Genomic DNA, 27,628 nt, shown 5'->3' with positions numbered 1-27,628 from the left:
ATAGCCGGGCCAATCGGCGCACGCCGTGGCCGTGCGTGCCGCGCGCCGGGCCCGCCTCGCCGCGTTGTGGTGGAAGGCGCCATTGGAGCCGCCGGAGCCGCGGGAGCAGCGCTCGCCGCCTTCGCCGCCGCCGCCATGGACTACGGGGAAGGTGAGGGCGCGCCCCCGCTGCAAGGGCAGGGCCTGGCCGCCGCCGCTGCTGCCGCTGTGGGGCCCGGCCGCGGCTCAAAATGGCAGCGGCCGCTTTGTTACGCGCAGGACGGAGCTCCCCTCACCCACCTCCTCGTCCTCCTCCGCGCCGCCACTGCCGGGCTGGGGGAAGCTGCGGCGGCGGCCGGCGGCGGGAGGGCTGCGCGGGAGGAGGGCCCTCCCGGGGAGGGGCGCGGGCGGCGGGGGGCGCGGGCGGGGGCGGTGCCCCGCGGGGCGAGGCGCCCTGGGGCGCGGGGAGAGCGGGGGGCGAGGGGGCGGTGGCGGCGGGCGGGGGGCGCGGGCAGAGCCGGGGGAGCTCGGGGCGAGCTCTGTGAGGGGGTCGTGTCAGGAGCCTGGAGATCCGACAGGAGAGAGAGCCGCCTCTTGTTGCGGCTCCCTGTCTCTCCCCTCCAGCTCTTGCTAAGCACTAAGTCATTCTCACTGACCCATCCTCTCCAGCTGAAGACAGAGATTGGAGATTCCCAGATACCCCCATGCATTGTGGTGTGAACATGCCCAGTGGGTCAGTCTCAGGTATGAGCTATAAATACGTCTAACCTGTAAAAAGAGTTGGGGCTGAACAGTCAGTGTTGACAAAAACGAAAAGCAAACGGGTTGTTAGAAGTGCATAACATGGTTTAAGTGCACATGTTGTTTTCTGGAGGAGTTATAACTGTCTGGGAGTGAGACTCGATTTTCATCTTGGGCATGTCAACATGAACTCCTGCACGTTCCAAATCAAAATTGTGAGATCAAGGAATGGGGATGGGGGTGGGGGGGGGAAATACAGACTTTTCTTATGATGATGATTTTTTGCATAACTATTTTCTTACAAAGTACTGTATTTGATTCTTACTACTTCTGTTGAAAAGAAAGGATATTCCCCTTCTTTTATACAAATGTGGAAAAAACCCCAGAACCTGTAACTACTTGAGTTTTATTTATTTACTTTTTTTCATAAAGTTTACCTTAACTAACAGTTTGGGAAAGAATATAGGAAGCATATAAAGTAAATGTGAAACACCAAAAGCTAGCTCTTGTTTTTGCACTGTCAAAAGTACCAAACAGATAAAACAAAAAGGAATGCACTTATTTTTGTAAGATGATTAAGTTTGTGAGTTTAGTAAGACTCAAGAAATGATTTGACATCTCTTGCTAGCATGCTATCAAGTACTAAAAGGATGTTAATATAAAACCTTTACTGTAAACTGTACCCAAGCTTCATTTACAGATGCCGGCAAATAAGCGCTTGCTGTTGGATCTCTTGATGCTCTTGCTGGCTGTTGGATGGAAATAACACATCGGATTACAGAGGCATCTTTGATTGCAGTATAATCATTTTTGTGATACATTTCTTGAGTCTTAACTTTTTTTTCCCCCAATGATATTATTTTGCATTTATCTTTCATTATAGTAAAATAAATAAATTAAATCTATGGCCCTGTTTTTTAATTTTCTATATTGATTCTTAATTGAATGTCCTTCTGATTTTTAGTATAAAAAGTTATTATTAAGTGGCAACTTAAATGTCTTATTGGGATATTCACTGTAACCGTTAATCAGAACCTGCTTTTCTGAGATCTAATGACAGTAGTATTAAAGTGAATCCAGGCTCATCCTATGGAAAGTAACTAATCAAATGTGTGTTGTACAGTTAGCATGTTCCTTTTATGTACCTCTGTAATACGAGTTTTCATTATGATAATTAAGCTATTATTTGTATTTATTAAAAAATTTTAATTATGATGTATGTGGCTTGAGACTTTTACAATGACTGTTTATGCACTGTGTGTACATGAGCAAGGCATGCAAAAAGAGTCTTACCCCAGTTTTGCACAGGGAGCTGAAGGCTGTTTTGTGGGGGTCCAGTAGATGGCAACATAGGATGGATGTTGGGAATTCTCATCTTTGTCCAGTTTTCATTTGAGCTTTTGGCAAGGTTCCTACTGTTGGAAACTTTTAGCCAGTGAGAAGCACTTTTAGTTGGATGTCTGATGACTACTGTAATTTCACTGTTGTCCCTTGCTGACCACTCTGAGACAGGGTTGACATGCTCTGCAGTATAAATTCTGTAAATATTATTAACAGAAATATTAACTATTCATGTTAATATTTTAGTTACTGCAACTACTGTCCTTCTGATCTGGAAGGGGAAATGGCCTAATGAGAAGGTTGTGATCCTAATATAGACATAGTGTTATGAAAATGTAATGTGCCTGGAAAAAATACTGCTTCCTATTGCACAGTGGATCCTTAAGGTTGTTGCAGTCATTGTGGATTATGAATTTAAAATATAGTGAAATTTAGCTTCTTAAATTTATTATTTATTGCTGAAAGATCTTTCTCCTTTCTCATTTTCCTAGCCTTTTCATATACTTCACATGGAGAACACTGTTGAAAATGATATCTTCTCTTTTTACTGTAAATATGATTTCAATTTTCTCTGATCTTAACCTTTTTTTTAAATAGAGTCATTGTGCCAAGAGATTCTGAGTGTTATCTACTATGTCTTTAACTTCTTACTTCTTTTTATAAGGAAATTTTGATTTTTCTTTATTGGCTATTGAGATTTATTTCACAGCTATTTTAAATGATTTCTCCACCAGATATGGCTTCTTTTTTTTTTTAATTAATCTGAAGGAATACTTGTACATTAACATCTTAATTTGTAAATTAAACTTGTCTTTTAGTGTCCCATTCTCTTTTTTTTTAGAGGTAATATTTTTTCCCCTTTGACATAACTCTTCTCTCTTGTCTATATCAGTAGACTTTTAAGTATGATATAGAAACTAAAAACTAGATAGTTCTTCTTGCAAGTTCTATTTCTGTACTTGAGTTCAACACTTCATTCATCTGCACTGTATTTATACAAGAGGCTGCAGATACCAAAACCCAATTTAGTCCTTTAATAAATTCTTTGTTTAAGATACTTTGACAGTGCCTTCATCAGTTCAGAGATTCACTCTATTTTTAAACTCTAGAAGCAAATATGGACCACTGTTTTTTCATATTTTTTATTCATAGATACACAGATATAATATTTCTTCAACAATTTCTTTGATAAACAGTTACTATTTAAAATAAAATGAACTTTTTTCTTTAGTGCTTAAACATGTTCTCTTAGCATGTGAAGCAATTTCACATTTAATCTGAATAATTTGCATGGACAGGGAACTTTTGCATATCTCTACTGGTGGTGACTGATTATTATTTAGTTACTATATTCAAAAATTAAAGTCCTTTTAATTTTGGTTCATCTAAGTGAATATTTACTGTCATCTTGTATGTTTTCTCCCTTTTTAGGGTAAAGCCTATCTGGAGAACAGACTTTCAAAGTAAAGAAAAGTTTAATACCTGAAGAAATACTGTGCTTGTTAATTTGAATGCAGTATCTTTGTCAGGCTCTGGACATGAAGTATAAAATCTAGAAATCTTTGGTGAAGTTTGCAGATGACAGGATGGCTGAACCAGGAGGCCTCTGGTTGGAATGATAGGTTAACTGCTCAGCAGTGTGGAATAGTGCATGAAACAGTCAGAAGGAGATCACAAGGTCACCTTCATTACATCAGATCAAAGATGTGTCTGTCCCACCTCACCAATATCCCGTATGTCACTGTGTTTGGGGGTGTGGAACACGTGGTACAAGTACTCCTTTAGGATGTTTATATGCCTTCACTGGTTTGCAGATTGGCGACTTTCTGAGCTAGAGACATAGTGTTTGTGTTTGACATACTTTGAATTTCTTGTCAGTTGATTTATCCAATTTCTGTGTTAAATCTATATAAATTTTTAGTAACTTCTTGTTACTCAGTTCCAGTACTTGTATCTATGTTTTGTGAAAAAGGAGCTAATTAACTCTTCAGCTTGTTACTTGTAAGTTTCATTTGCTACCTCCAGTTTCTTACAGTAAATCATTCAAGTGATTATTTCTCTTCACCTTTGTACTTTTGTATCCCTGTTAACCATTTTCAAATCTGAATGTATTATAATGTAGGTAAATGCAGTGCACTGAGTCTGGAAAGGATGAGAAAGTTGTTCGCTGTTAGGGAGGAGGTGGTGATGTCCTAAAGGCAGTGATTTGAGGATTTAGGGACTGGCGTAGCTCTACAGCAAGACTGCTGCTGTTACATAACATGGACTGTGGACGAGTAAGGAGAGTGTTGAGCTTATGTGGATGTCAGAAGTGACTGTAGAATGGATTTAAGTATTTGCTTTGATGCTAAACATTTTAGACTAAAAATTTATTTCAAAACTATGCTTCGAACCATTTTTTGAAAGAGTTCTTTGCCTGTGAATGTTTTTGTGTTTTTCCAATACAGAACTTCTGACATATGGACAACACTGGTCCCTACTTTACTACACTGTAGTAGAATTGCATTGCAATGGGAGGGATCTTGACAGAATGTTGTGTTCTTCCTTGTTGGATGATTAGGTTCACCTCTGCAACTCAGCCTCATTGGTTTTGTGCCCTCTTAGAGCCTGCTGATAATAGGGAGCAGGTGAAGCTGAGATAAATTATTGGGTGCTTTCAGGTCAGGTATATCAGTTTTCAGAATGTCAGTGATTAGTTATACTGTATTAAAAATACTAACAGCCTGAATCTGAGATTGACCATGGGATCATCTAAACTTAATTTCTGGGAATCTGAGTTTGTTTTGTTGACTACCTTCCTCTTTTTGCTGGCCTGCATCTTTATGTATATGGTCTTGAGGGTATTGTACTGGATTAGGTGGCAGATCATTCAGTCATGCCAGAGAGGAACATAAGTTGCTTTTATTAGAAGCCTCAGCCATTTCTTTTTGCAGTTCAAGTTGACGATGTGTTGTGCTACATGATTACTATTTTGAAAAGCTTTTTTTGTGCTTTGATTTTTGAATCTTTATTGTACGTTCAGCATATAAAAAGGTGCAGTGTGACTTCCATGTTTAAAGTTGGTTTTTTTTCCAGAAGTATCATCTTTTAATTTTTTATAAAGTACCTATGATCATTAGAATAAAAAAAATCAACAGGAGGTCTTTATTTGTTGGAGTCTTTATTCAGGTACGCTAATAATATCTGTGTAAAAGTGATACAGTCAGCTCAATATCATGTGCAGAATTTTTGTTGACAGACATGAGAAAGTAAGTTAGAGTGACATGGTGCTAATAAAAAGCAGGTACAAATGGGATATAGTTTATATAGGTATTTTCAGCACTACAGTTACTTTCATGAACTGATATGCACACAGAATTACTGTGTTTCTTTCAATATGACAATTTCTTATGACTTCAAGTGAGCTAATTGTCCTGGAAAAGTCAGTGTTTTACATGTGGAGAAATGTATAAAATACTCTCTCTTGTCAGAGTAAATTTATTTTTGTCTTTTCTGTGTTCATTCCATTTTCCTTCTCTGTGTTGCTTTTTGTGTGAGTCTTGACTTGCCAGGTTTTCTTTGTATTATCCAAAAGTTAGTGTTGGTTGGTACTGGGAAACAGTTTTGGCCTCTAGAATGCTAGTGAAGCGCAAATTGTGTATGTTCCAGAAAGACAGCGGATCATACTTATTATGCAGATTTGTGACACTGTTTTAGTGCTTTGAATTTATGAGTTTTACTTTTACATAGGACTTCCAGTGCTGAGGAATAAGTTGGGAGAAAATTAATTTGTTTGACTGTAACCTATATACAGAGTCTGCACTGCAGCAAGACAGCTTGTAACCTTGACCCAAGGTCTCTGTCAGTGTGAGTGAAGGTTTTCTATGGCCTTGGATAGAGAAAACAGATGCCTGTGAGTTGTGTGTATTTTTAAAGGGTCATAAGCGGTCTTAATTCTCCACAAACTTCTGTCGTATTCTACATCAGGTGTCTCCATTTAATTCTCTTAATTTAACTTGTGTTGATTCCAGCTGATGGAACAATAACCCTGAGTTACTCGCTACTGGGAAAAAAATATGAACTTGATTCCAATTGTGACGTGCTCAGATGATAAGAGACACATGGCTTCTCTAAGCACAGTGTCAAAATTGTTTTGCAATTGGCAATTTTGTATTTTGTTTGTAAGCACCATGGCAAAGAGTAAACCTTTTACTTAAGAATTTAAACTAGATTACTTAATAAGACTTCTCACTTGCTTTCTTTATAAACATTTTTCTGCTCTTTTTTTAGACATGGACCGTGATTATGGGCATGGAGGCTATGGTGGCCCACGATCCATGGACTCTTACCTTAACCAATCCTATGGGATGGAGAGTCATGGAGGTGGAGGCGGAGGAGGTGGTGGTGGTGGTAACAGGTAAAATAATCCTTCAGTTGTCCCAAGAATTGATCAAATCCAATTTAGGTTAAAATCATTCTGTCTTCTAACTTAAGTGTTCCTGAGGCATGTTGTTATGATTTTGTACAAACACTTCCGTTCTGAGTCTTCATGTCTGATAAATACTGGCAAATACTAGACTGTAAGAGCTGGATTCTGGTAATAATCAGCATTTTTGTGGAAAAGTTCGACAGTGAAACAATGCGTCTTTGAATGAAAATAGCAAAAGTTCTGTTTTTCAATAATGACTAGCAACTTGTAGCTGATTGGCCTGTCATACCACATTTGACATAGCAGACTAGACCTGACTGGTTTAGTACCTTAGACTGAATCTATCAACATTCCGTTTTCAAGGAACATTTAGGGTATGTGTTCTTTGGTTTGAATGTGGAGTGCTCAAATGATCTTGGTATTGAATCTGAAAGTCATGTCCAGATTATTTCATTGGCAGGTACTGATTACACTCGAAACTGTGTGCATGTTCTGGGCTACTTTTTAAGATGGATTGGTCTAAAACTAAAAATTCTGATGCAGTGGTCTTAAAGTTGTGTATTTCATGCTAGGATTCTATTACTGTTGCTCTTTCAGATAAAAACAGTAGGGAGCAGCTGATTTGATTTAGGTCTTAATATTGTATTCAAAGAAGCATGCTTTTCAGAGTAGTGATCCGATCTTGGAGGGGATAGAATGAAAAGAAAACTTAGATAATACGATGGTTTTCTTGTGAGCGCCCTTGAATTTTTATCTGGCTGTAGCCAGACTACTGTATGATTCTTGTCTGTAGTCACTGTGGTGCCACTGGAAAAGGACAGTACTAAAATAGGGAGGCTGGAGAAGTATTGTGTTTTGCTTCTTGGTTCTGTTAAACATTTTAGTTAAGTATAATTTGTTCAATAATGAACGTTGAGGCTGACTGAAAATTCTGAGCAGATTCAGGAATGAGTTGTACCTACCATATAGTAATCTGCATATGATTGAGGTCCAATGACTACTTGAACACCAAAATGTCTCTTGCCATGTTATGTTACTATTGTGCATGGTCGTCTTCTAGTGTCATTTTCTGTGTAGCTTTGGGTCTTCTGAGACTAACATGTTTTAAAATTAAGGCATTCAGTTTACTATAGATAGAGTTAATAAGTTGAGTCTCTCCTAGTTTACATTGTATCAGTCAAGGGATTGTCTTTCCCAGAGCCTTCTGAATCACCCTGTTATAACCCAGCAGGGACACTAATGTGTTTCCCTTCCAAGTGGTTACAAATATTGATGATTTCGAGCCTGACACTGCTCCCACCCCAGGCATAACTAAAGATTTCAGCTCCTTGTTACTTTACTCTAAAATTCCAAGGACTGTTTGTGTCCACTGTGCATGGACTGGGTAGACTTCGAAAATCCTGAGTTGCTAGACGTAATGGTCTGCAAGTGAAAGCTGGATATACTGAAGACTGTGAACTCTTTTGACTGGGAGACTGAATTTTACAGGGAAGAAAATTTCCAAAACCTACAAATGTGAATGGAAGAGCACTTGTATTTTTCCTTTAAAATGACAACTGTGGGGTACTTAAGACTCACAACTGTACCACTAAAAAAACAAAAGATTTTTTTTTTTCTCAGTTCAGAACTTAGCCGCCTTTTAACTGCTGTTTAACTGTTAGACTGTGAGGGTATGATTTTGAAGAAAGGAGAGTTTGACTAGCCTATGAATGTCTGCAGGTGATTATTTTTGTGAGACTAGGGCTGGGCTCTAATAATGTTTTAGTAAATACATGTTGCTGAAAATTTTAAGTAAACAAAGTTCAGGTATACTGAACTTTAGAATTGTTTGTAGCAAAAATGGCTCAGATAGCTTTCTGTCTGGTCATAGTGTGAATTGCCCAGCCCTAATCAAGATTAAACAATAACACGACTGTACGGACCAGTATAGTAATAAATTGATTTTAGTTGATAAATGTCAACTGATAACTTGTCTTTTGTAATGTGTAACATTAGTAAGCTTACTTTTTTTTCTCCTCACTGTGCAACTTTTCCAGGTTTGGACCTTATGAGTCTTACGACTCCGGGTCTTCTCTGGGTGGGCGAGATCTGTACAGATCTGGCTATGGTTATAATGAACCCGAACAAAGCCGCTTCGGAGGTAGTTATGGTGGTCGATTTGACAACTCCTACCGGAATAGCCTTGACTCTTTCGGAGGTAGAAACCAGGGCGGGTCTAGCTGGGAAGCACCTTACTCCCGTTCAAAATTGAGGCCTGGGTTTATGGAGGACAGAGGAAGAGAGAGTTACTCTTCCTACAGCAGTTTTTCTTCACCCCATATGAAGCCTGCACCTGTAGGCTCTCGGGGGAGAGGAACGCCTGCTTATCCTGAAAGTGGATTTGGAAGCAGAAACTATGATGCTTTTGGAGGACCATCAACAGGCAGAGGCCGAGGCCGAGGAGTAAGTACAGAATCTTTTCAGATTCTTTTCACTAGACACTCTTTTAAACCCTTTCAAGACCACTGCTTTAAAATGAATGCACTGTTCAGTACAGTGTGGGGGTTTTGTCCAAGCAAACTATCATGGTTGACAATGTTGTTTATCCCTTTGAAGCTGTCTTCAAGTAGAACCCAGTCCCTCTTTCTAGAAGACTAGTTGATAAGGTTTGTTAAATCTCTCCTTTTGCTTGAAAGGTGAAGATAAAAGTAGTAGGTTTGGTCTAAAAGGGATTAAAAGGACTTTCATTTTTCCTTGTAAACACTAGCATCTCTGATGCTGGTGGGGAAATTCTCGAATATTGTAAAAGTTGAATTCAAAGTCTTTTGAAGTTTTGAGTAGGTTAAAGGTGCAATGTATAAGCAAAAAATAAAACCCAGGTTGTGAATGCTAGGGTAGTTTTTGTTTTCTGTAAAGGCCAAAGTTTAGCTAATACTTTAGTGTGTTGAATACATGTTTTATTAAACATCAAGTCTTCTTTTAAACTTAACTCTTGCTCTGACTTGTATATTGGAAGGGTGATGGGGAGAAAATGGCAAAGGTGAGTGGTTAGCAGTTACAGTGATTCTTTCTCAAAATTAAAGCATGGTTAAAGGGACATCATCAATTTGAAATCAGGTCCTTTCACAGAATTGAAATCAGTCTCCACATAGTGTGCCTAGTCCTATTACTTGTATTAATTTGAAGATTTATGTTATAACTCAGTGGATTCCGTTCCAGTGCAGGATGTAAAAACTGTGTCCAAGGAACAGCATGATTAACTGTATGCAAAACAGTGGATCGCAGTTTGAAGAAGTAATGCTTGATGTTAAGTGAGTTGGGGGGAAAAAACCACAGTAGAAGAGAATAAAAAAACTCACCAACCTGACAGAAGTACTAACTTTAAGTTGATGGTGTCCCTTTGTCTTGGTTTTATAATACCAGTTCTGGCTGTTTTTTAAAGTACGAAGAGTTCAGTGAACGCTTTTCTGCCTGTGCCTGTAGGTGTAACTGATCTTTTAAAATTTCTAAGCGTGCTATATTTCTTTGGGAAGTGATTCTTTAATTTTAAACCATACAACTTATTGTAGTTTGAAGCTTAGAGGAAGATTGTTTTTTTACTGGGTCTTTTAAATGCCTATTTGCGTGGTGGTTTTGTTCCAGAACGTCTACTTTGCAGCATCCTTGAGTATTGTAGTTGCCATATTCAAATTTTAGCTCAGATTTGCACATGGCTGTTAGGTAGCATATAGCATGGTATGAGAAATAGATTCTAATCTTTGTTTCTCTACTTGTGATGCTGAAAGTGTTATGTTCTTAAGCCTCAGTTCCATCCTTTCAGAATTCATTTAGATCCGAAAGCTATGTGCAGTTACAACTGAGTTCTTTTTTACTTTGCTTTTGAAATTTATTCTTTTAGTCTTTTATGTAATAAAGGAAAATGTAAGGGCTAAACTACTTACCATATGTAAAATGCATTGCACCTTTAATAGGTAGATTGTCTGTTTAAAAAAAACCCTGAACTTGAAATGATCCAAGTGCGTACTTCATGTCAAATTGATGTGACCAGTGTAAATGTACATGCTAGGTAGTTTATAGCTATCTCAACTAAATAAGTTAACATGGAGATCTTGTGCATGGACTTCTGATAAAGAAAAGTGCTGGCTTTGGTACATTCTATCTGTCATATAAAATTTGCTTTAAAAAGGTCATACTTTTCACAAGTATTTTGAAGTTATTTTTAATGTTCTTTTGACAGTGTAATATTAATTATCTTCTCATGGAAATACAAATATTTCTGCTTATCCAAGTCACCCATCCAGTCAGTGGGCTTTCTTCTGTCCTTTATTAATCAAATAATTGAGTTAATATTAAGAAATATGTTAGCACTTTTTAAAATTTCCCTCTTCAGATTACTCATTTATTCCATGTCTTCAGAGAGGTAACTTTCATATACAAGTGTCCACAAATGAGTGTACATAATTTTAGAAATATTAGAAAGGTTTAGTCTTTCAGCTGAATTTTCATTCCTATTGGTACCATGTTTTTGTATCACTCTCTTCAGGCCCAACTTAAAAATTTTGATTTTATTGAATTCAGTGGAAAGATAAGTAAAAGAAAGAATGATCTTCTTTCAGTTAATCTCTTTTCCACACTGTACAACCTTCTTTACTCAGTTTTCAAATAACTGATATATCATTTGGCATAAGATGCAGAGCAAAGAAGCTTTTTTTTCCTTTTTAGTGTTGAAAACTGAGTCGTTTAGCTCTGTTTTTTTCCAGAGGGAGATGTCTTTCATCGTCTAGAGAATCTGAAGAGAGTAGCCAAGATAGTAGGCAGAGATATGAACTTTGATAGATATGTTCATTGCCTGGACAATGGTTCTGAATAAGCAGAAACGCAGTTTATACAGACATATTCGTTCTACTGGACAAACACCCACAAAGCCATTGCACAACAGAACATCAGACCAGGAGCTTAAGTTTCTCCTGCATTTTGCTGTAGAACGCAGATTTTGCTTACATTCACAGTTGTGTTGTACCAAGTAGTTGTTTTATTTATATTGATTTCATATACTAATACCTTCCTCTTGATTTTGCAAATTTTCAGCATATGGGAGACTTTGGAGGAATGCACAGACCTGGGATTGTCGTTGACTATCATAACAAACCCAGTCCTGCAGCAGTTGCTGCAAGAGGAATAAAAAGAAAAATGATACCACAGCCGTATAACAAACCTGGTGGGACTTTCATCAAGAAACCCAAAATGACAAAACCTATTTTGAAGCTGAGCCAGAAAAAATCGCCTAGTAAGTAATAAGTACCAGAATTCTTAAATTTAGATTACTAATGTTTTTATTCATTAGAAGTGACTTAGCTTTAATATTCAGAAAGAGGGCTGTATGTGCTGTTTTGTAATTCTTTATTTTCCACCTTTAAAGTAGTCCACAACAGATTCTGTGAATATACTCATCTAACTTTTCTACTGTAACAGTAATTTCCTGAATGACATTGAATATTTTGATGTGTTCAGATATGTACTGTTGAAGACTGTCTCATTGAGACTTCATAATGATACTTCCTGGAGGCAAATTTTCACCACTGAAAATAATTTCAGGTCTCTGAAATTTCAGGTTGTCTTAAGTGACAATGCCTGACAGATATTAAAATGTGCTCTTGCATGAGCCTGGGCACCACTGTCCAAATTCTTTGGATATTAAAAGTAGTGCATCAGCTGCAATAAAGATGTAAGGCGTGGGTCAAGAGGAGGGGGAAAGGGAGGCAAACTGAGGAAACACTGAACATTGTTATAGAATAATTTATGAAAGGCAGAAAGAGTTTGCTCCCACTTGCAAATGAAATGCTGTAATGACAAGAAGAACTCTTAAATGTGATAGACAAACTGTAAATGTAAATTTCAAATTGTATTAGTGATGCTTGGTTTCTTCCACAAAGATGTCCTACAACTCTAATAACTTTGATATTGCAGGCAGAGTTGGAGAAAAAAGTCACTAATGAGGTTCGAATAAATTACTTGCTTTGAGGGAATGTAAACTTGAGTATTAAATATTATGATCCATGCGTACAGCGGTCAGATTTTAGTTTTTTGTGCTTGTAATTTCCTAGTAATTTGGATCCACAGTGTTTTATATAGCTTGGTTTCAAATCACATCTGAAAATAGCTTAAAGTTACTGTAGCTCACAGCTGGTAAGGTAAATGCACAGACTTGACAGAAACTTCCATATGTAAATTTTAGTTTTGATTTTGTAGTTCTGGATATATTACTGTTTATTACAAAACTGTTCCCTTAACTGTAACTTCAAGAATACTGTACAGATTTCAGGCACTGGGTATATAGAACATATTTCTCTGCCTTTTGTATAGATAATGTTATTGGTGGTCTTATTAGTTTTGTTATGATTAAATGTAGAATATGCATCTGAGTTCTTCCAGTACTTTTGTACATTCTCCTTTTCTAAGATGTGTTCAGACAGAACACTTCTAGTTTATTATCTGATCCCCTTCACTGATTTCCACAATCCAAGGACTTCAAAATATTGAAGTTACTTTAAGAAGTAGAACAGATAGCACCTGCTAGAATGCAGGCTCTGAGATTAGGGGGAAGAAACTGTTGAGTGGTTTAACACAGTTTCTGAAACTTGAACTGAAAGATGCCCTAAGCCGTATCATGTAGTTGAAAACTAAAAAGTAGGTGGCAACTAACAGAAGATATGATGCAATTGGTATACAATGTATGTACGAAAATATATCTCAAAATTATATTGTCCTTTCAGTCTTGATTTTCTTTTTTGGACTTAAATATAGGTGACTGCTTCTAAAAGTGTTTAATTTATATTTCTAAGGATAATTGATTTTACGTTTAGTAGTAGTATTAAACTATGATAAATTGTAAATGTAGACCATCCTACCTGCATAACAAGGATTATGGTTTTTTTCCTAAATATCTTATTGTCTTAAAATGTTGGCAGTGACAGCGCTTTTGAATTCTTTCTCATTTTATGTTAATAGACATGAAGACGTCTTTCCAGGATTCTACTATAGAGGTAAAGATTCTCAGAATTGAAAAATGTTTGTGATCTTTTGAGAACTTTGCATAGTATGCCTTAAGGCAAATAATTGCTAAACTAGAGTTATGAAGTTGAACATTAAATTATATAAGCTTTTCTAAACACATTTTTTTTCTTCACTTTGTCTAAAATTGTCTTATTTTGATGCCAGTCTGAAAACCTTACTGATTTCAAGTGACAAGATACAGCTAGTGCAGATAGCCTGGAAAATAAATTTTAAAGTGTATTTTTAGACCCTCCCTATTCTCATAATGCACAGAGAAGCTCTCATTTGAATGCTTCTCAGGTTGCCACAGGTAGACAGCTTGAACTCATACACCTATGATCTGCCTGGGTGGGTTGAGAAATTAAATACAAAGGAGATTGCTAAACAGAAGTGAGGAGGAATGGATAAGACATAAGACACATCAAGGAGAGAGGGTAAATAAAAGAAGAACCAGTGTTAAAAGTTGTTCTCTGACAGGGTACAAAGGTTAGTCTCCACTACAGTTGCAACACTGTATAAGAATGTGTTGGAAAGCTAAGCATGTGTATGTGTGTGTATACAGATATATATCTCCTGGTTTAATGTTGAAATACTGGAATGGTGTTTTCCTTCTTTCTGAGTGGAAGTATTAACATGTTCTCAACTAAGTAGAAATCTGGATTGGAAGTCAGAATATTTATGTAGAAGACAATTTTGACTGTGAAACGAATTCACTAAGGCTATAAGGCATTAAGGAGAAATGCAGAGCTAGAAGTTTTTGTTCACCGAGTCCAAGAAGATACTCAATTCACTTTCTTTCGTTGCCATGTTTGATAGAAATAGGAAGTAACAGATTATTGAAAATTAAGTAATTTATGCTGCCTTTCTGCATTTAGAGTGACATTGTTTTGGGGGGTGTTTTTGTTTTGGTTTTTTTTAATTTATGGATTTGACTTTATTAGGAAATTGAAGTTGATACAAGTGGTGCAGTCGTTATATATGAAGACTTTACAAGAGATGCTTATGATCTTGGATATCAGACTTTTGGAGGTAAGTCAGTTTACTTTGTCAGGTAAGGTATTGTAGGTATAGTATTTGTAAGTCTTTGAGTGAATAGATTTAGTAAGCCTGTATGTATGAGCTCTTATAGTTATTCAGTAGCATGACTATTTCTGTTTGTTTGTTTTTTAAGCATTTGTAAATTTAGGCTGTGGAAAAGATGATTGTTTCTATCATCCATCCATCACTTGGTTTTTCTCATGCTTACTGCTTATGCTCTCTGATCATCTCTGTATGTTGTTGTTTGACTTGTTTTAATTTTTGTGAAACTAATGTAAATGGTCTTAACTACCATTCTGTTGCTTGAATGTTGTTAATCCCACTGGTTCCTCACCCATATCCTATTATTTATCCCACTAGCTGATCAACCTCACCCTTAAACCCTAGGTGAGTCACTTTTATAAAAGTGGATTCAGTTAACTCAGAGAGCTGCTGTTAAGAATGTGGGATCTGTTTCATGTACAGTCTTAATGAAACAGGTTTATTATTAGTTTACATAAAATCAGTTAAAGTGTATATTAACTGTGGTAATTTCAGACATATACATAAAGAAATCCAGTGTTAAGGCTGAAACTCTTTTTGGTCTCCTTTTCCTTGTGTATGCTGTCCCGTTGCATATGCAGTCTAATCTGGTAGTAAGGAGTGCTGGAAATTTGCAGCCAGGTGATGAGTGTTTCTTTTCTTGAAATAATAGTAAATATTTTTTAGTTTATTTTTAAATTGTGCAGGTTTTCTTTCTTTTTAAAACTTTGCATAAGCAAAGTTTCAGAAAGTGGGAATCTTAGTTTATATGTAGATTCAGGCTTCCATTCCTCAGCTTCTAACAGGACAGGCACTTGAATTTGGAAGTTTGAGGGAGAAGATAGAAGCCATTTCACTCCACAGAATGTCATACCAGATGATTTTTACAGCAGTAAAACAAGTGACCATTTGCACATTTCCAGGGTTGGTGGTAGGGCATGAAGTGAAATTTAAATCCTGAGATCAGTATGGGAATTGCCTCTGTGAGTAGGTGGTTGTTTGTTGTTTTCAATTTGAATTTTTAATTTTATGGATGGAGTTTTTGCCCTCTCTGGATCACAGTACATTTAGAAACTCTTCACTACAGAATGAAAAACCTTGAGATAATCAGGAGTGAAGTGTAAGCTGTTAGTCAGTGAAAATGTTTTCAGTACCCAGTGACACTTGTACAACCACAGTGTGTTTTACAAGTCTTGGTGTTTTCTGCATTATGCTGCTGTATGTTCCTTTCTGTTGCTGGTTGGATGGAGGTAGATTTCCTGGAAGCTGACCTCTGTTCTAAGGTTGAACTGCAAAAGAGAGCAAAGTGTTCCTCTCTTTCTTGCTCTAAACCTACTCACCGAATAATACTCTGTTTCCATTTGTCCGTGGAGTTTTAAAGCAGACCTAGGAAAGGCAAACATAAGTGCACTTATGCAGAAAGTCAGTGTCCTTGGAAGTCTTTAATGTTGCAAAACTAATTTCTATTCATTTATTTGTTCACACTTACATGCCAGGTGGTAATTTAATCAGGTTCTCTGAAGGTTTGGTTGGTTTTTTTGTTGTGTGGTGAGTCTGTCTGTCCTTGTCTATCCCGTCCTGCCTCATTAACTGATTTGTTTCTTTAGCTGAAAATCTTTGGAATGTTTTTCTGTGAAATAAGTGAAGTCTAGTGGGGAAAAATAATAAAGTTGTTGGAGTTCATTTTTGGTACTGTATGTTGGAGATACACTGTCTTTTCTCCTTTATGAGAACTTTTGGTTTTGGTTTTGTAAACTGCCTTCTCGGCAGAAGAGTCTGTTATATAGTTTCTTTTTATGTAAGGAGATTGTAGCAATGGTTCTCTCAAAACCTGGGAGAGTTTTAAACAATGTGTTTCTCCCTGTGTTCCAGCAGTCACCCTTTCCTAGTCACTTGAAGAGGCCTCTAATAACTAGGCACAACAAGGAAGGGTTTGTTCTAACTCTGAATTTCCTTGCTTTTATGACTGTAACCTAGAATGTAAACCCTTAGCTACTAAGTGGACATTGCTGAAAGCAAATGTTTAACTTGGTTGTCTTTAGAGGAGGAAAACACAGCAAAATTTCAGGACATTTAAGTGAACCATTGAACCATGTCAGTATATAGTCTTTCTCTGCATTTTGAGGTGTTTGTGGAGGAGACAAAGTAGACAGATACTTTTACTGTTGTTGTGTATTTGGTTTGGGTTTGTTTATTAATCTTTGTATTGCATGTTAAGATGGCAAAGGAGGAGAAGTTAAAAGTGAGGAAGAAGAAAAGCGGCGAATCGAGGCCAGAAGAGAGAAGCAAAGGCGTAGAAGGGAAAAAAACAGTGAAAAATATGGTGATGGATACAGGTTTGTGCTGTAACTTCTATGTCGTGTGCAGTGTTTTACTTCTCCTTTATGGCTCATATTCTTTCCTGAAAGCCCTTTTGGACTGATTTAGGAAAATTAAATGCAACAAAGAAACGAGGAAAAAAACCCCCACCTCCTTCCGCCCCCTAGCTTCCCCCACTCCCCAACAAAACGAAAAATCTAACCCAAATAAGGAAAAAAAAACCCCTCAAGCCAAAACCTGGCACCCAAATTCATTTCATGGGACCACTGTTGTATCAGAAAATGCACAATTTACTCACTTCTTCTCCCTCAGAAGTGCACACTTGAGAAGTAGCTTAGAATGGTATTCCTTTTGAAGTATTTGTTCATGCTGACTTCAGAAGCTGTCAGAAGTTGACTTTATTCTGGTTTTATATGTGTGTATAAATATATATATGTATATATGGTCAACTGTTTTGTGGCAAAAATAAGTACGTAGTTTTGTAACTTTTCTTAATTTTGCCTCAGCCCAGTGGGCTGCACTGTACAAAATGTTCCATGTCAGTGCTGTATTTATCATAACATTACTGTCTTTTCCTCATTGTACTGAGGAGGTTTTATTTTTTTATAAAGATTATATAGTTTTTGTATGGAAAATGAGCTTTAAATGAATTCTTCTTACTACTTGTAATTAGGAAACCATGGCCTGACTGGACTATGATTCTTTGCCTGTGAGAAGTATTACAAAAGGTGACATGAACTAGAGAGCTGTGATAGACAGACTCACAGAATAATGTGGCTTTTAAATGCCTGGCTTCTGATTTCAGCAGTTTTTGTCTTCTGCATAGATAATTAATTGATTATATTTGATTCTTATAGCACTTATCCTTTATAATGGAAAAATACAAGATTTTTTCTTTTCTTTTTCACTGAAAAAAGTGTCAAGTCCACATAGTCTTGATGAGTTTTACTTTTAATAGTAATATTTAATGTATTTCTCTTAATAGAATGGCATTTACTTGCTCATTTTGCAAGTTTCGAACGTTTGAAGAAAAAGAAATTGAGGCACATCTGGAGAGTGCAGCTCACCAGGAGACACTGGATCATATCCAGAAGCAAACCAAATTTGACAAAGTAGTGATGGAATTTCTTCATGTAAGACAGCTGTTTTTGATCTATATAGTACTTCTGTATGATAATATAGTTACAATTTACCATGTATTTCCAAAATATGCTTAACTTATCATTGTTACTCCTTTTGCAGATGACTCTTGTCACGGCACATATTACTAAAAGTTGAAGCGAATTCAGAGTCCATGAAATACTGTTACTTTTACAGTAAAAAGTGAAAGTAGTGCCTTAAGAAGTGACAGCAATTAATCACTGTTTGTTACAGAGCTCTTCTGAATTCCTGTTGGAATATAGACAGTTGTAGATCAGATGTCTTACAGTTTCTTCTTGTGACCCTCTGCAGGAGTGTATGGTGAATAAATTCAAGAAGACAGCTATGCGTAAGCAGCAGACAAGTAACCAAACGGAAAATGCTCAGGCTGCTGAAAAAGATATAATGGAAGGTGAGCGATGTGCTTTATGTGAAAATGCATACTGTGGGACTCTCCTTGTCTTTTTATCCTTTCATTCATCTTCAAATTAAATAAAATGGATTAAAATAGCCAGTTTTCCCACCTTTTCTGTACCTGGTTGGGATACCTTTCTTCATTTCTGACACGATGTGGAATGTAAGCACAGCAGGAGATAGCAAACCTTATTTATGTTTGCTATCCAGGTAGCCTTGTCAGAAGGTGTGATAACATTGTGTTAGGTACTTGACAAACATAATTATGTGGGCTTTGCCACAGTCTTATTCAGTATAAGGCAAGAGGAGTCGCAACAGGTGATTGCAGGTAGATTGAAAGAGTGTAATAAAGCAGTAAGGTGATAATGGTCAAATATGATGGCAAGGGTTTGGATAATGTAAATAGGAGAGTTGCTGTGGTTTTGAGGGACAGTGACAAAAGTTTGAGCACTTTCTTGGCTACCCAAGATGCATCTCAGCCCGAGTATTTTTCCCATTGGCTGCTGTACAGGCAGTTTTCTAGAGCATTTCATGCGTGCCCACTTTGCTGTGCCATATTCTCCCACCCTGTTCTTTTCTTGAGGGATTTGAAAATATGTGCTAGAGCCAGAGGAGACATCTTTTGAGTACGTTATTTTAAGCAATAACTTTATTTGAATGCTACTTTAATTTAAATTTAAATACTAAAGGCTATTTTAAAATGGATATAGCCAGCATCTTAACAATCTCACAAATTCTTCTTGTGTACTTTCCTTGAGTACTGGAGGGCCTGTTTGCCTTTGTGAAGAGAATGTTTGTTTTATTAACAAGCTAATATGTAAAAGTGCAAGAGGAATTGGGTTCATGTGCTTCTTCCTGATGGTGAAGGGAGGCAAGGAAATAAATTAGTTGTTCTTATACGAGGTAAAGTAAATGCAACTGCTTTGGTCAAGCTTTGTTTGTTTGTTATATCAAAATGTGTATTGTTAAGGATATTAGCTATTGTTGATTTTAAATAGATGGCCTTTCTGTACATTGCCTGGATCTCACGTATAGTCTGTGGAGAAGTGGAGTTGGAGAATTTGAGTGAAAAACTTCCTCCTTCAGTATTGCCCTTAGGGAGCCCCTGTGGTTCAGTTTCACATGTTTAACAACTGAGAGCTCTAATTTTTGAGTATAAAATAAATAATCCACTTGCCTAGAGTAACACATTTTGTGTTAATGATCTGTTGCATCTTCTTTGGCAGGGGTTACTGCTGATGACCATATGATGAAAGTTGAGACTGTCCACTGCAGTGCTTGCAGTGTGTACGTTCCTGCATTGCACAGTTCTGTTCAGCAACACTTAAAATCTCCTGATCACATAAAAGGAAAACAAGTAAGATATGACATTATTAAGAACAAAAGGGCTAGCATAATCTAATAGTAGGTGAAAAGTGTTTGGTTCTTGGTACAAGTAATTTCTAAGTTCTCGCTGATGTGACTTATCCTCTTGAAAGCTGGAATGTCCTTATTTCACTTTGTAAGCATGAGATCTCATGAAGTAGCCAGTGCTTAGGATCCCTCGGTTAATGAAATGTTGGTGTGCTTAAGAGCTGACAGTAGCAAGTCATGGAAAAGTTACTAGGAATGACTTTTTTATTTTATGGGAATTTGTTTTACTGAGCTTAACTGTTGGAAAAATTATTCAAATTGCAAAACATAATACATGTGTTTCTAGCAAGATGACAAACATGGTGCCTCTTTTTTTCTTGTCTGTTATTTTTTTAATTTGAAGAAAAGCGAGACCAGGTTAGAACTAGCAGTAGTGTGGTATTTGTCACTGTTATATTTTATAATGATATACTTTTAAGACTGGTAGAAGGGTTGAAAGAGAAGCAAGAGCATCACAGTAAGCAAGATTGCCAAAGTAATGTTTTGTTTATATATGAGCTTCTGTGATTGTGGAGTATCATAGAACATGTAGGGTTGGAAGGGACCCTGCAAATGAGCAGGGTCGTCTTCAACAGTATGCTAGGCCGTGATGGAAAAGCCTGTGTGTTTGTAGATGAGAACAGATAACTCTGGTTGCAGTTCATTATTTATCAAGATATGAGAATATATTTTGGTCAAGCTAAAGCAACAAACTATAAACACTACTAAACTTAATTGAACTTATTATGTAATTTGGACTTAAGTGCTAAGAACAAACAGATCATGCTGCAATATGTTCATTATTTTACTTACAGAAACTGACCGTGAATTCAAATTTATGTGGCAATTGTAAGAGGTATGTGATAACTATTCACTGTAAAATTTGTTTCCTAGGCCTACAGAGAACAAATAAAAAGGGAGAGTGTTCTCACTGCCACCAGTATATTGAATAATCCTATAGTCAAGGCACGATATGAGCTGTATGTGAAGGTAAGATGCAAATGGAAAGAAAGTAATTTGTAATGTTTGCTATGCCACCATTTTCTCCATGTTGGAGTTTAACCTCTGTGCTCTGTCTGTTAGGTAGCTCACAGATTGATTATGCTTTTAATGTACTCTGCTGGTCTAAAATCATTGTCTTGGATAAATTTATTTGCAGCAAAAATTACCACCTTCAGATTTACCAGCTTTTGGTTGTTATTTAGCACTTATTTGTATTTTAATATTTAATTAGGTGCTCCTAGAAAGGAAAGTCAACCTTTAGGAAAGCATCAGCAGTGTCTTTATTCATAATGCTAACTGTAGAGCACAAATGACTTTACAATTGAGTCCGTCTTTACATTTAGAAGCAAGAGTTCCATCATGTGGCTTTGTACTGAAGTATAACACGCACACGACTCAGCTACTTTTTATTCCATAGAATTTCTAGGGTTGATGGCAGCATACAAAAATGAAAGCTTACAACAGTAGTTGATGAGATCAGAGAATTCAAAAGGCATGGCAGCTTGTGTTGCAGATACGTGGCCTGAGAAACAGGTAAATTCATTTTAGCAAAATACAGGGTTTTTTCTACTGGGCCACTTTGCTAAATGACTCTTTCTGTAGTACTATTGTTAGCTGTTTCTGGTATTACTTTTAATTGATTTATGATTTTGCCTGTGCCAAACAATAGACTCTTTAAGACAAAGCAATACTTTCTTGAGTAAATATGGCAAGGTATGAACCAGTGCCCAAGTTAATTTTGATTTAAAATGTCAGATTAGCTGTGTGCTGCAAAATGATGTAGGGATGAGCATGTGAATCAGTTTCAGACAACTGTTCTGTATCTGTTATGAGAAGGTTGCAAATGTCCAAGTACCAGAGCCTGGAATATCTGTCTGTATTTCCAGCCACCTCTTCTGGTGTTCCTTGTGCCTGGCATGTGTTGTCCCATACAGCCCCCTAGTGGGAGACTGGTAGAAGGGAGAATGGAAATTTGCCATTCATCAGATCGACAGGGGGCAATCAAAATTACCTAAACAGAATTTTTCATAGGAAACCACAACGGGGCAAGGTGGGTCTCAAATACTAGTTGTGGTAAAGAGTTGGATGACTACTAATCTCAGCAGGGTGTAGTTCTAGCAGGAAGTACTAGTCTCAACAGAAAATGAGCTTTTCCTAATTCAACTTTATTTGAGATATGTACCTCTTCCAGGGCACACATTAAAAGAACAAACTTCCCAATATGCACAGAGAAACCAAGCTGTGTAATAAGAAAGAAAAAAATCTTTTATCTTTTCTGCTAATGTTAAAATGTATCAATAGGGATACATAAACCTCAGGAGTTGCTGACCTGAAATTTTGTTCTGCTTTTGTCAAAGGCATTTGTGATACTAATGAGCCGCTTTTGCCACTTGGTACAAAACTAGGCAGCTTTGCAGGTCTTGCCCGCTCTGAATTTTCTCCCTCCGCACTGCATATGCAGAGTAAACAACACTTTGCAAAAGAATGTAGAATTTGGGGATTTTTGTTTGGTTTTGTTTGAGTTTTGGGCTTTTTTGGTTGGAGGGTGGGGAGAAGTGTTTCCCCATACAGTCTGCCCTACATCTAAACCAAGCTGTTTTCAGCGGTTAACAGGGATTTCCTGGAAGATGGCAAGCTCCAAACGCGTGTGTGCTCTGCTCCATCACATGCTGTATAATAAAACTGCACTCTGCGGTTGATTATACATTTGGATAAGGATGAAAGGGATTTGCATAACCAGAAGCCAGATACATCTCACTGAGCAGGTCCTGGTGAAAGTGTGTTCAACCCATCCCAGAAAATACCAGTGCTAACCATTCTGAAAATGTCAGTGGTCTCCTTGTGAAGACAGTCTTGCAAGTTTTACCTTCCTCAGTTTTCTAACATGTCTTCTAATGCTTCTTCTGTTCTCTGTGCTGCTGCTTTGGTGCTGGTGTCTGCCTTGTTGGAAATTTGTCAATATGTTCAGTTTCCAGAAAACTACTGTACCAGCACTGAGGTTTCCAGCAGTCAAAACTTGCATGAGATCTTTATGATCCTATTGGTTCTGGTGGCCATCTTTTGCACTATTACATGATTTTTTTTAATTCCTGTATTTGAAAGTCCAGTTCAGTGCTTAGTTTAACAGTATATTGTTTGCATCCTGTTGTTTACGTGCAAGGAACTTTTTAATTTCTTGTTTGATATTTTCATCATAGATACTTTAATCAAAGAACCTTGAAAGGATTGTTTTTTACCTTGGGCAACCTTTTGAAGAGCCCTGTTTCCCTGGTGCTGTTTTTGTGTGGTACCCCTTTATGCTTCCAATATACTCTTTGTGTGCTTTTTTAAAGATTTTCATTTCTCCTTATTCTTCTGCATCCATAATGTGAAGGGGAGAAATCCACCATGACCCACTTTCTGACCACTCTAAAACAATCCTCTTAAAAGTTTGTGAATGTGTAGTAAGTCCCTTTATAATAAGGAGGAAAAAAAGACCATCTTGTTTCTCCAGGCAAAAAGTTATCGCTTGGTGAAGTCATGACTATCTAATTTTGGCCCATTTAGAATTTCCTAGACAGAACGATGTCTATGATTAAAAGCTGCTTGGATGTTACACAAGAGAACCATCATAGAGTTTGACATTTTTTATCACTATGTCCCAGGACTGTTTGATCACAGTGAAGGCATTTTAATGCTTACTGGTTAGGTGGACAGACTTCGGTATCTTTTTGGATCAGGTTGGAGAGACCTCTTGTAAATAGATTGGTTTCTGGAGACATGGGAATCCCAAAACTTTGGTCGTAAATGCCAGTTCATAGTCTTAAGCTTTCTGTGCAATTTAAATATGCTAGAGACAAGAAACCCCAAAAATACATCTCTTGGGACTAAACTACTTACTGGTGTATTTTGTACTTTCAATGCATCATGAAGTCTTTCTGCAGCAGTTCTGTACTGTGCCTGTGTTCTTGTTTTCTGGGGTTTTTTTGTGCCTTTTTTTTTTTTTTTAAGCTATCTGGGACCAGTGTGACTGTCAAAATCAACTAGCATTAGAATTGGCTCTGCATGCGGTGCTGGATGCCTCTAATGCTACATCACTGGAAAAGAGTATAGTCATTAGGATCTTCCCCTTGATGGCAGTAACTTTTTCCTTAGCTTGAGAACTCGAAAAGTGCATTTTTCTCTAAAAAAACAGTTGGAGAAGGCAACTTTGTTGTCGTTGTTACTATTGTGTAGAGATCTGTTCAACCAGAGTAGTGTGCTAAATCCAGTTCTGCTAGGCTAGCCAGCAGCAACGTACAGTCTCCGCAGGAAGGAAGTGTAACAGTTTTCTGTAGCTTGTCCCCAGTAGACAGGGACAGTCAGAAGTTGTCTGCAGGAGTGAGGAAGTAGTCCTTTCAGAGTGCATTCTTTAGCTACCATTTGTCATTATGCCTAGCCTAGACATAAGAGGATTTAAATCTTTACTTTTGTGTCAGACCTGCTAAAGGGCTTCCAGTATCCTTGTGAGTCATTTACAGAGAAAGGCCACCTTTTTTCTTTTTTGAGGAAACAGTGCTCTCTGTTAGGACATATGAAACTCTTAATACACCTTTTTTCTCTCTGTAAGGTCTCCCGGTAAGCATGTATTTGAAGCTAACTAGGTGAAGTATTCTTAACCCAGTGATTTAGCTTTTGTCCAAAAAGGAAGGTAGAGGAATGCAATTCTGGAGAGTTACACTAATCCTAATTGAATTAAGGTTTGGATCCTCAGTCTTTTTGTTTCACAATGCTTTCCATAGATGTTGGAATTAAATTCATTTGGGCACTTGCTTTGCTGTATGGGGTTTTTTTTTCATGAAACAATGTCCTGAGCCAGTATTTTTGGTATTTCGGTGTTGGGCACTGTTACCTGAAGTAGTGAAATACCCCTTGGTGTTCCATAGCCCGATGGTGCTTGTCAGTAGTAGTGGATCATCTAAAAGTGGTGTGAACTTTACCTGAGGGTTTGGTTTGTTGTTTTTCTGTAGGGCTCAGGTAAATTCTGATATCTGATACAACTTTCTATGAACTTGACCATTATGTATGAGAATCTAATTTCAAAAAAGCCAAACTTAGTATCTTGAAGTTTAAATGCTACCTTATTCTTGAAGTTTAAATGTTACCATTTATACGTGGAAGCTATGTCTTTGTTTATGCTATGAGTTGATTGGGCTCAACAAACATTGCTATCTGAATACTCTAGGCTGGCCATTACAAAGTGCATGCATAGAATTATCCAGGGACTTGGAATAACATGGTCTCAAAGAATTCTGCTCTCATTGGGTTAAATCTGAATTTGAATCTGAATTTAGGATTTGTCTTGATTTTTAGAATAACACTGAAACCAAGCTTTTGTTTAGTGGCATTTGCTGAATATTTTTATAGTTTTTTTAATTTTGCAGTGGCCACCTGAAAGATTCTGCCTTAAAAATGTAACTGAAGTGAAAAAAAAAAAGGACAAGGGGCCTAGCCCCAAATTTTCTTTTGTATCTTCTAAATGATATTCTTAAAATCCTAGTCTTGGTGCAATTAGTGGTTGCTGTCATATGTTAAGATCAGACTTGCTCTGTCATGTTTGAATATGAAAGGAACTTTAGCCAAGAAACTCCTAATGCTTTTTATTGTTATTCTTCATTGTTCATCGATTATTCATAGTTCTTAAACATCTGAAACAAGTGAAAGCTGAGGTATGTCTTGTACTGAATGAAATGAAGAAAATGTGAATCTAGAATGCCAGTGTATTTGAGGTACTGAGAAAACTATTTGATAATCTTTGTAGATCAACAGTGGAATAAAGTTCAGGCTACTCAATGTAATTATTTCTAGGTTTCATTTACTGAAGAGTTTGTCTTTTTTGATAGAATTATTCAGAGTGAATAGAGACTGTACGTAAGGCAAAGCAGAACAAAACTGTTCAGTTCCACTTTGGTTGTAATCAGGGAGAAGAAGATAGCAGCTGTAGTTCTTAGTAAAAGCATTTTGAAACTTAACCATGTAATTTTAATTTCTGAAAGTGGAAGTTAAACTGAAGTTTGTGTGTGGCATGCTTTGGCTTTTTCTCAATGCCATTTCTACTTGCATTAAAAGATTTTATTGGGATCTCAGTTTCCTATGTGCCTAAAAATGTGGTATTGCTAATTTTAAATCAAGCCTCTTGATTTTCTTTCTAAAAACCCCAACTATTAAAAACCTATATAAAATACTGTAGCATTTCTTAGTGGCTGCCCCTTTCATTCACTGAAAAAGAGTATTTTATTTTGTGCTTGAAATAAATATCAAAGTGTTTGTTTTCAACCTTCTGCTTCAGGGTGAAAATCCTTTTGAAATTAATGATCAGGCTCAAGAGCAGCAGACAGAGGAAGAGGACAAAGCTGATGAGCCAGCTGAGGGTGAGGAAGAGGAGGAAGAAGAGGAGGAAGAAACTGAAGAACAAACTGACTTCACTTTAGACCACACTGAAGATAACTAAGTGCAAGAAAATAAAAATACATTGGGGGGGACAAGCCAGCTTTTTATTTCTGCTCTAAAGTGGCTGAGACTTTTTAATAGTCTCAAATGAAGTTGGAGATTCCCCACCATTTGCATGCATTCCATTCCATGGAGAACTTGTTTATATAATTCCTCTGTGTTTCTGATTTTGTTTAAAATAAAATTAAGACTATTTTAGTTGAGCTTTTTATAGAAAACTGACTATTAAAGCTGATCAGAACATTGTGTTGTATATTTTTTTAAGCATCCTATTTTTTTGGTGTGTGTATTGAAAGTTGGATATAATAATAATTTTTGGTCTAATCAGTTGAAAAGAAAGGTGGGTCTCTGGGGTAAATACATTAAAAGCTTTATCGTGTAAGCTTATATTTACCTCTTAGTACAGAATGAGTAACTTCAAAAATTGTGCTGTTGAGTGTGGCTGTTTGGGGAACTGCATTGCACTCTGTATAATAGAGTATGTGTTTATAATGCCTTGTAGCTTTTTGTGATAAGATGTACCAGTTTGTAGCAATAAAAACTTAAGAAATGTTACTGTTTAAAGTGTCTGTAGTTAAGTATTTCAAGAATTTCCCTATGCTGACTACTAAATTGGTTTCCAATTAGATCTTGATTGATATTGTCATTGAAATTATTTGAAATCTGTAGTTGCATCTTAGTGACTTGTGTTATTTATTGCTGATTTTTGATATATTCAGACTCCACCTAAAGAGAGATAAGGACTTGAACCTTCATAGCATATCTTGGGGAAGTGTGTTTTCTGTATATTTACATGTGGTGTACTCTTGTCTATCTTAGAAATTACTTTTAAGTACACCTGGGATTTTTCTGCAGTTCCTGCTAATCTAGTTTTTGACTAATGAGAAGTGAAATGTCTGATTTAATGGTTTTTAAGTGCAGCAAAGTAACTTGCATTATTTTTCCCTAGATGTGGTAATGTAACAGAAGTAACTGTACAATCTCTGGTGGTCTTTATGGGGATTGTTTTTTAAAAATCTGATCATACGTATAATGTTGCACATTTCTGTTGGAGAGCCCTTTTGTTAGTTGTCATCACTGTGTAGAGGTGGTATTACAATACTTCTAACCTCACCTGTAAACCAATTTGCTTTTTCAGTGATGAATTTTACAATGAGGGGAAGTGTGCAAGTGTTATGGGGGAGTACTTGACTTAGATATTAGGCCGCCTAACAGCCTAGTAGCAATCATCTCTGAAGAATGCTGTGCATTGCAGTCATTTAGCTGTTGCCTTTTAGTGTAACTTTGAGAGTAGAAGATACAACAGCATGAGGAAAGAGAGGGAGCTGAGTT

At 37.1% G+C, this 27,628-nt stretch overlaps 1 protein-coding gene across 4 annotated transcripts; it reads left to right on the top strand.

The window, feature by feature from the left end:
- On the top strand, positions 1–26,860 carry ZNF326 (zinc finger protein 326). Of its 4 annotated transcripts, XR_010432749.1 has the most exons (14): positions 1–151; positions 649–723; positions 6,331–6,457; positions 8,506–8,911; positions 11,537–11,735; positions 13,457–13,491; positions 14,443–14,530; positions 16,779–16,896; positions 17,865–18,012; positions 18,332–18,431; positions 19,660–19,790; positions 20,720–20,815; positions 21,246–21,361; positions 26,136–26,248. XR_010432749.1 is itself a non-coding variant. In XM_064664790.1 (13 exons), the coding sequence occupies exons 1-13, from the start codon at positions 136–138 to the stop codon at positions 26,295–26,297; spliced, it is 1,701 nt and encodes a 566-aa protein (XP_064520860.1). In that variant the 5' UTR covers positions 5–135; the 3' UTR covers positions 26,298–26,860. The 4 variants fall into 4 exon arrangements, 3 of the variants coding, with proteins under 3 accessions (XP_064520860.1, XP_064520859.1, XP_064520857.1); XM_064664790.1 differs by lacking the exon at positions 21,246–21,361 and having other exon boundaries at positions 5–151; positions 26,136–26,860; XM_064664789.1 differs by lacking the exons at positions 649–723; positions 21,246–21,361 and having other exon boundaries at positions 27–151; positions 26,136–26,860.
- Positions 26,861–27,628: the final 768 nt, after the last annotated feature.

The sequence above is a fragment of the Pseudopipra pipra genome, chromosome 9 (assembly GCF_036250125.1).
Source record: "Pseudopipra pipra isolate bDixPip1 chromosome 9, bDixPip1.hap1, whole genome shotgun sequence".
In the NCBI taxonomy this organism is placed as follows: domain Eukaryota; kingdom Metazoa; phylum Chordata; class Aves; order Passeriformes; family Pipridae; genus Pseudopipra; species Pseudopipra pipra.
This window is presented reverse-complemented; position numbering and strand designations above follow the sequence as displayed.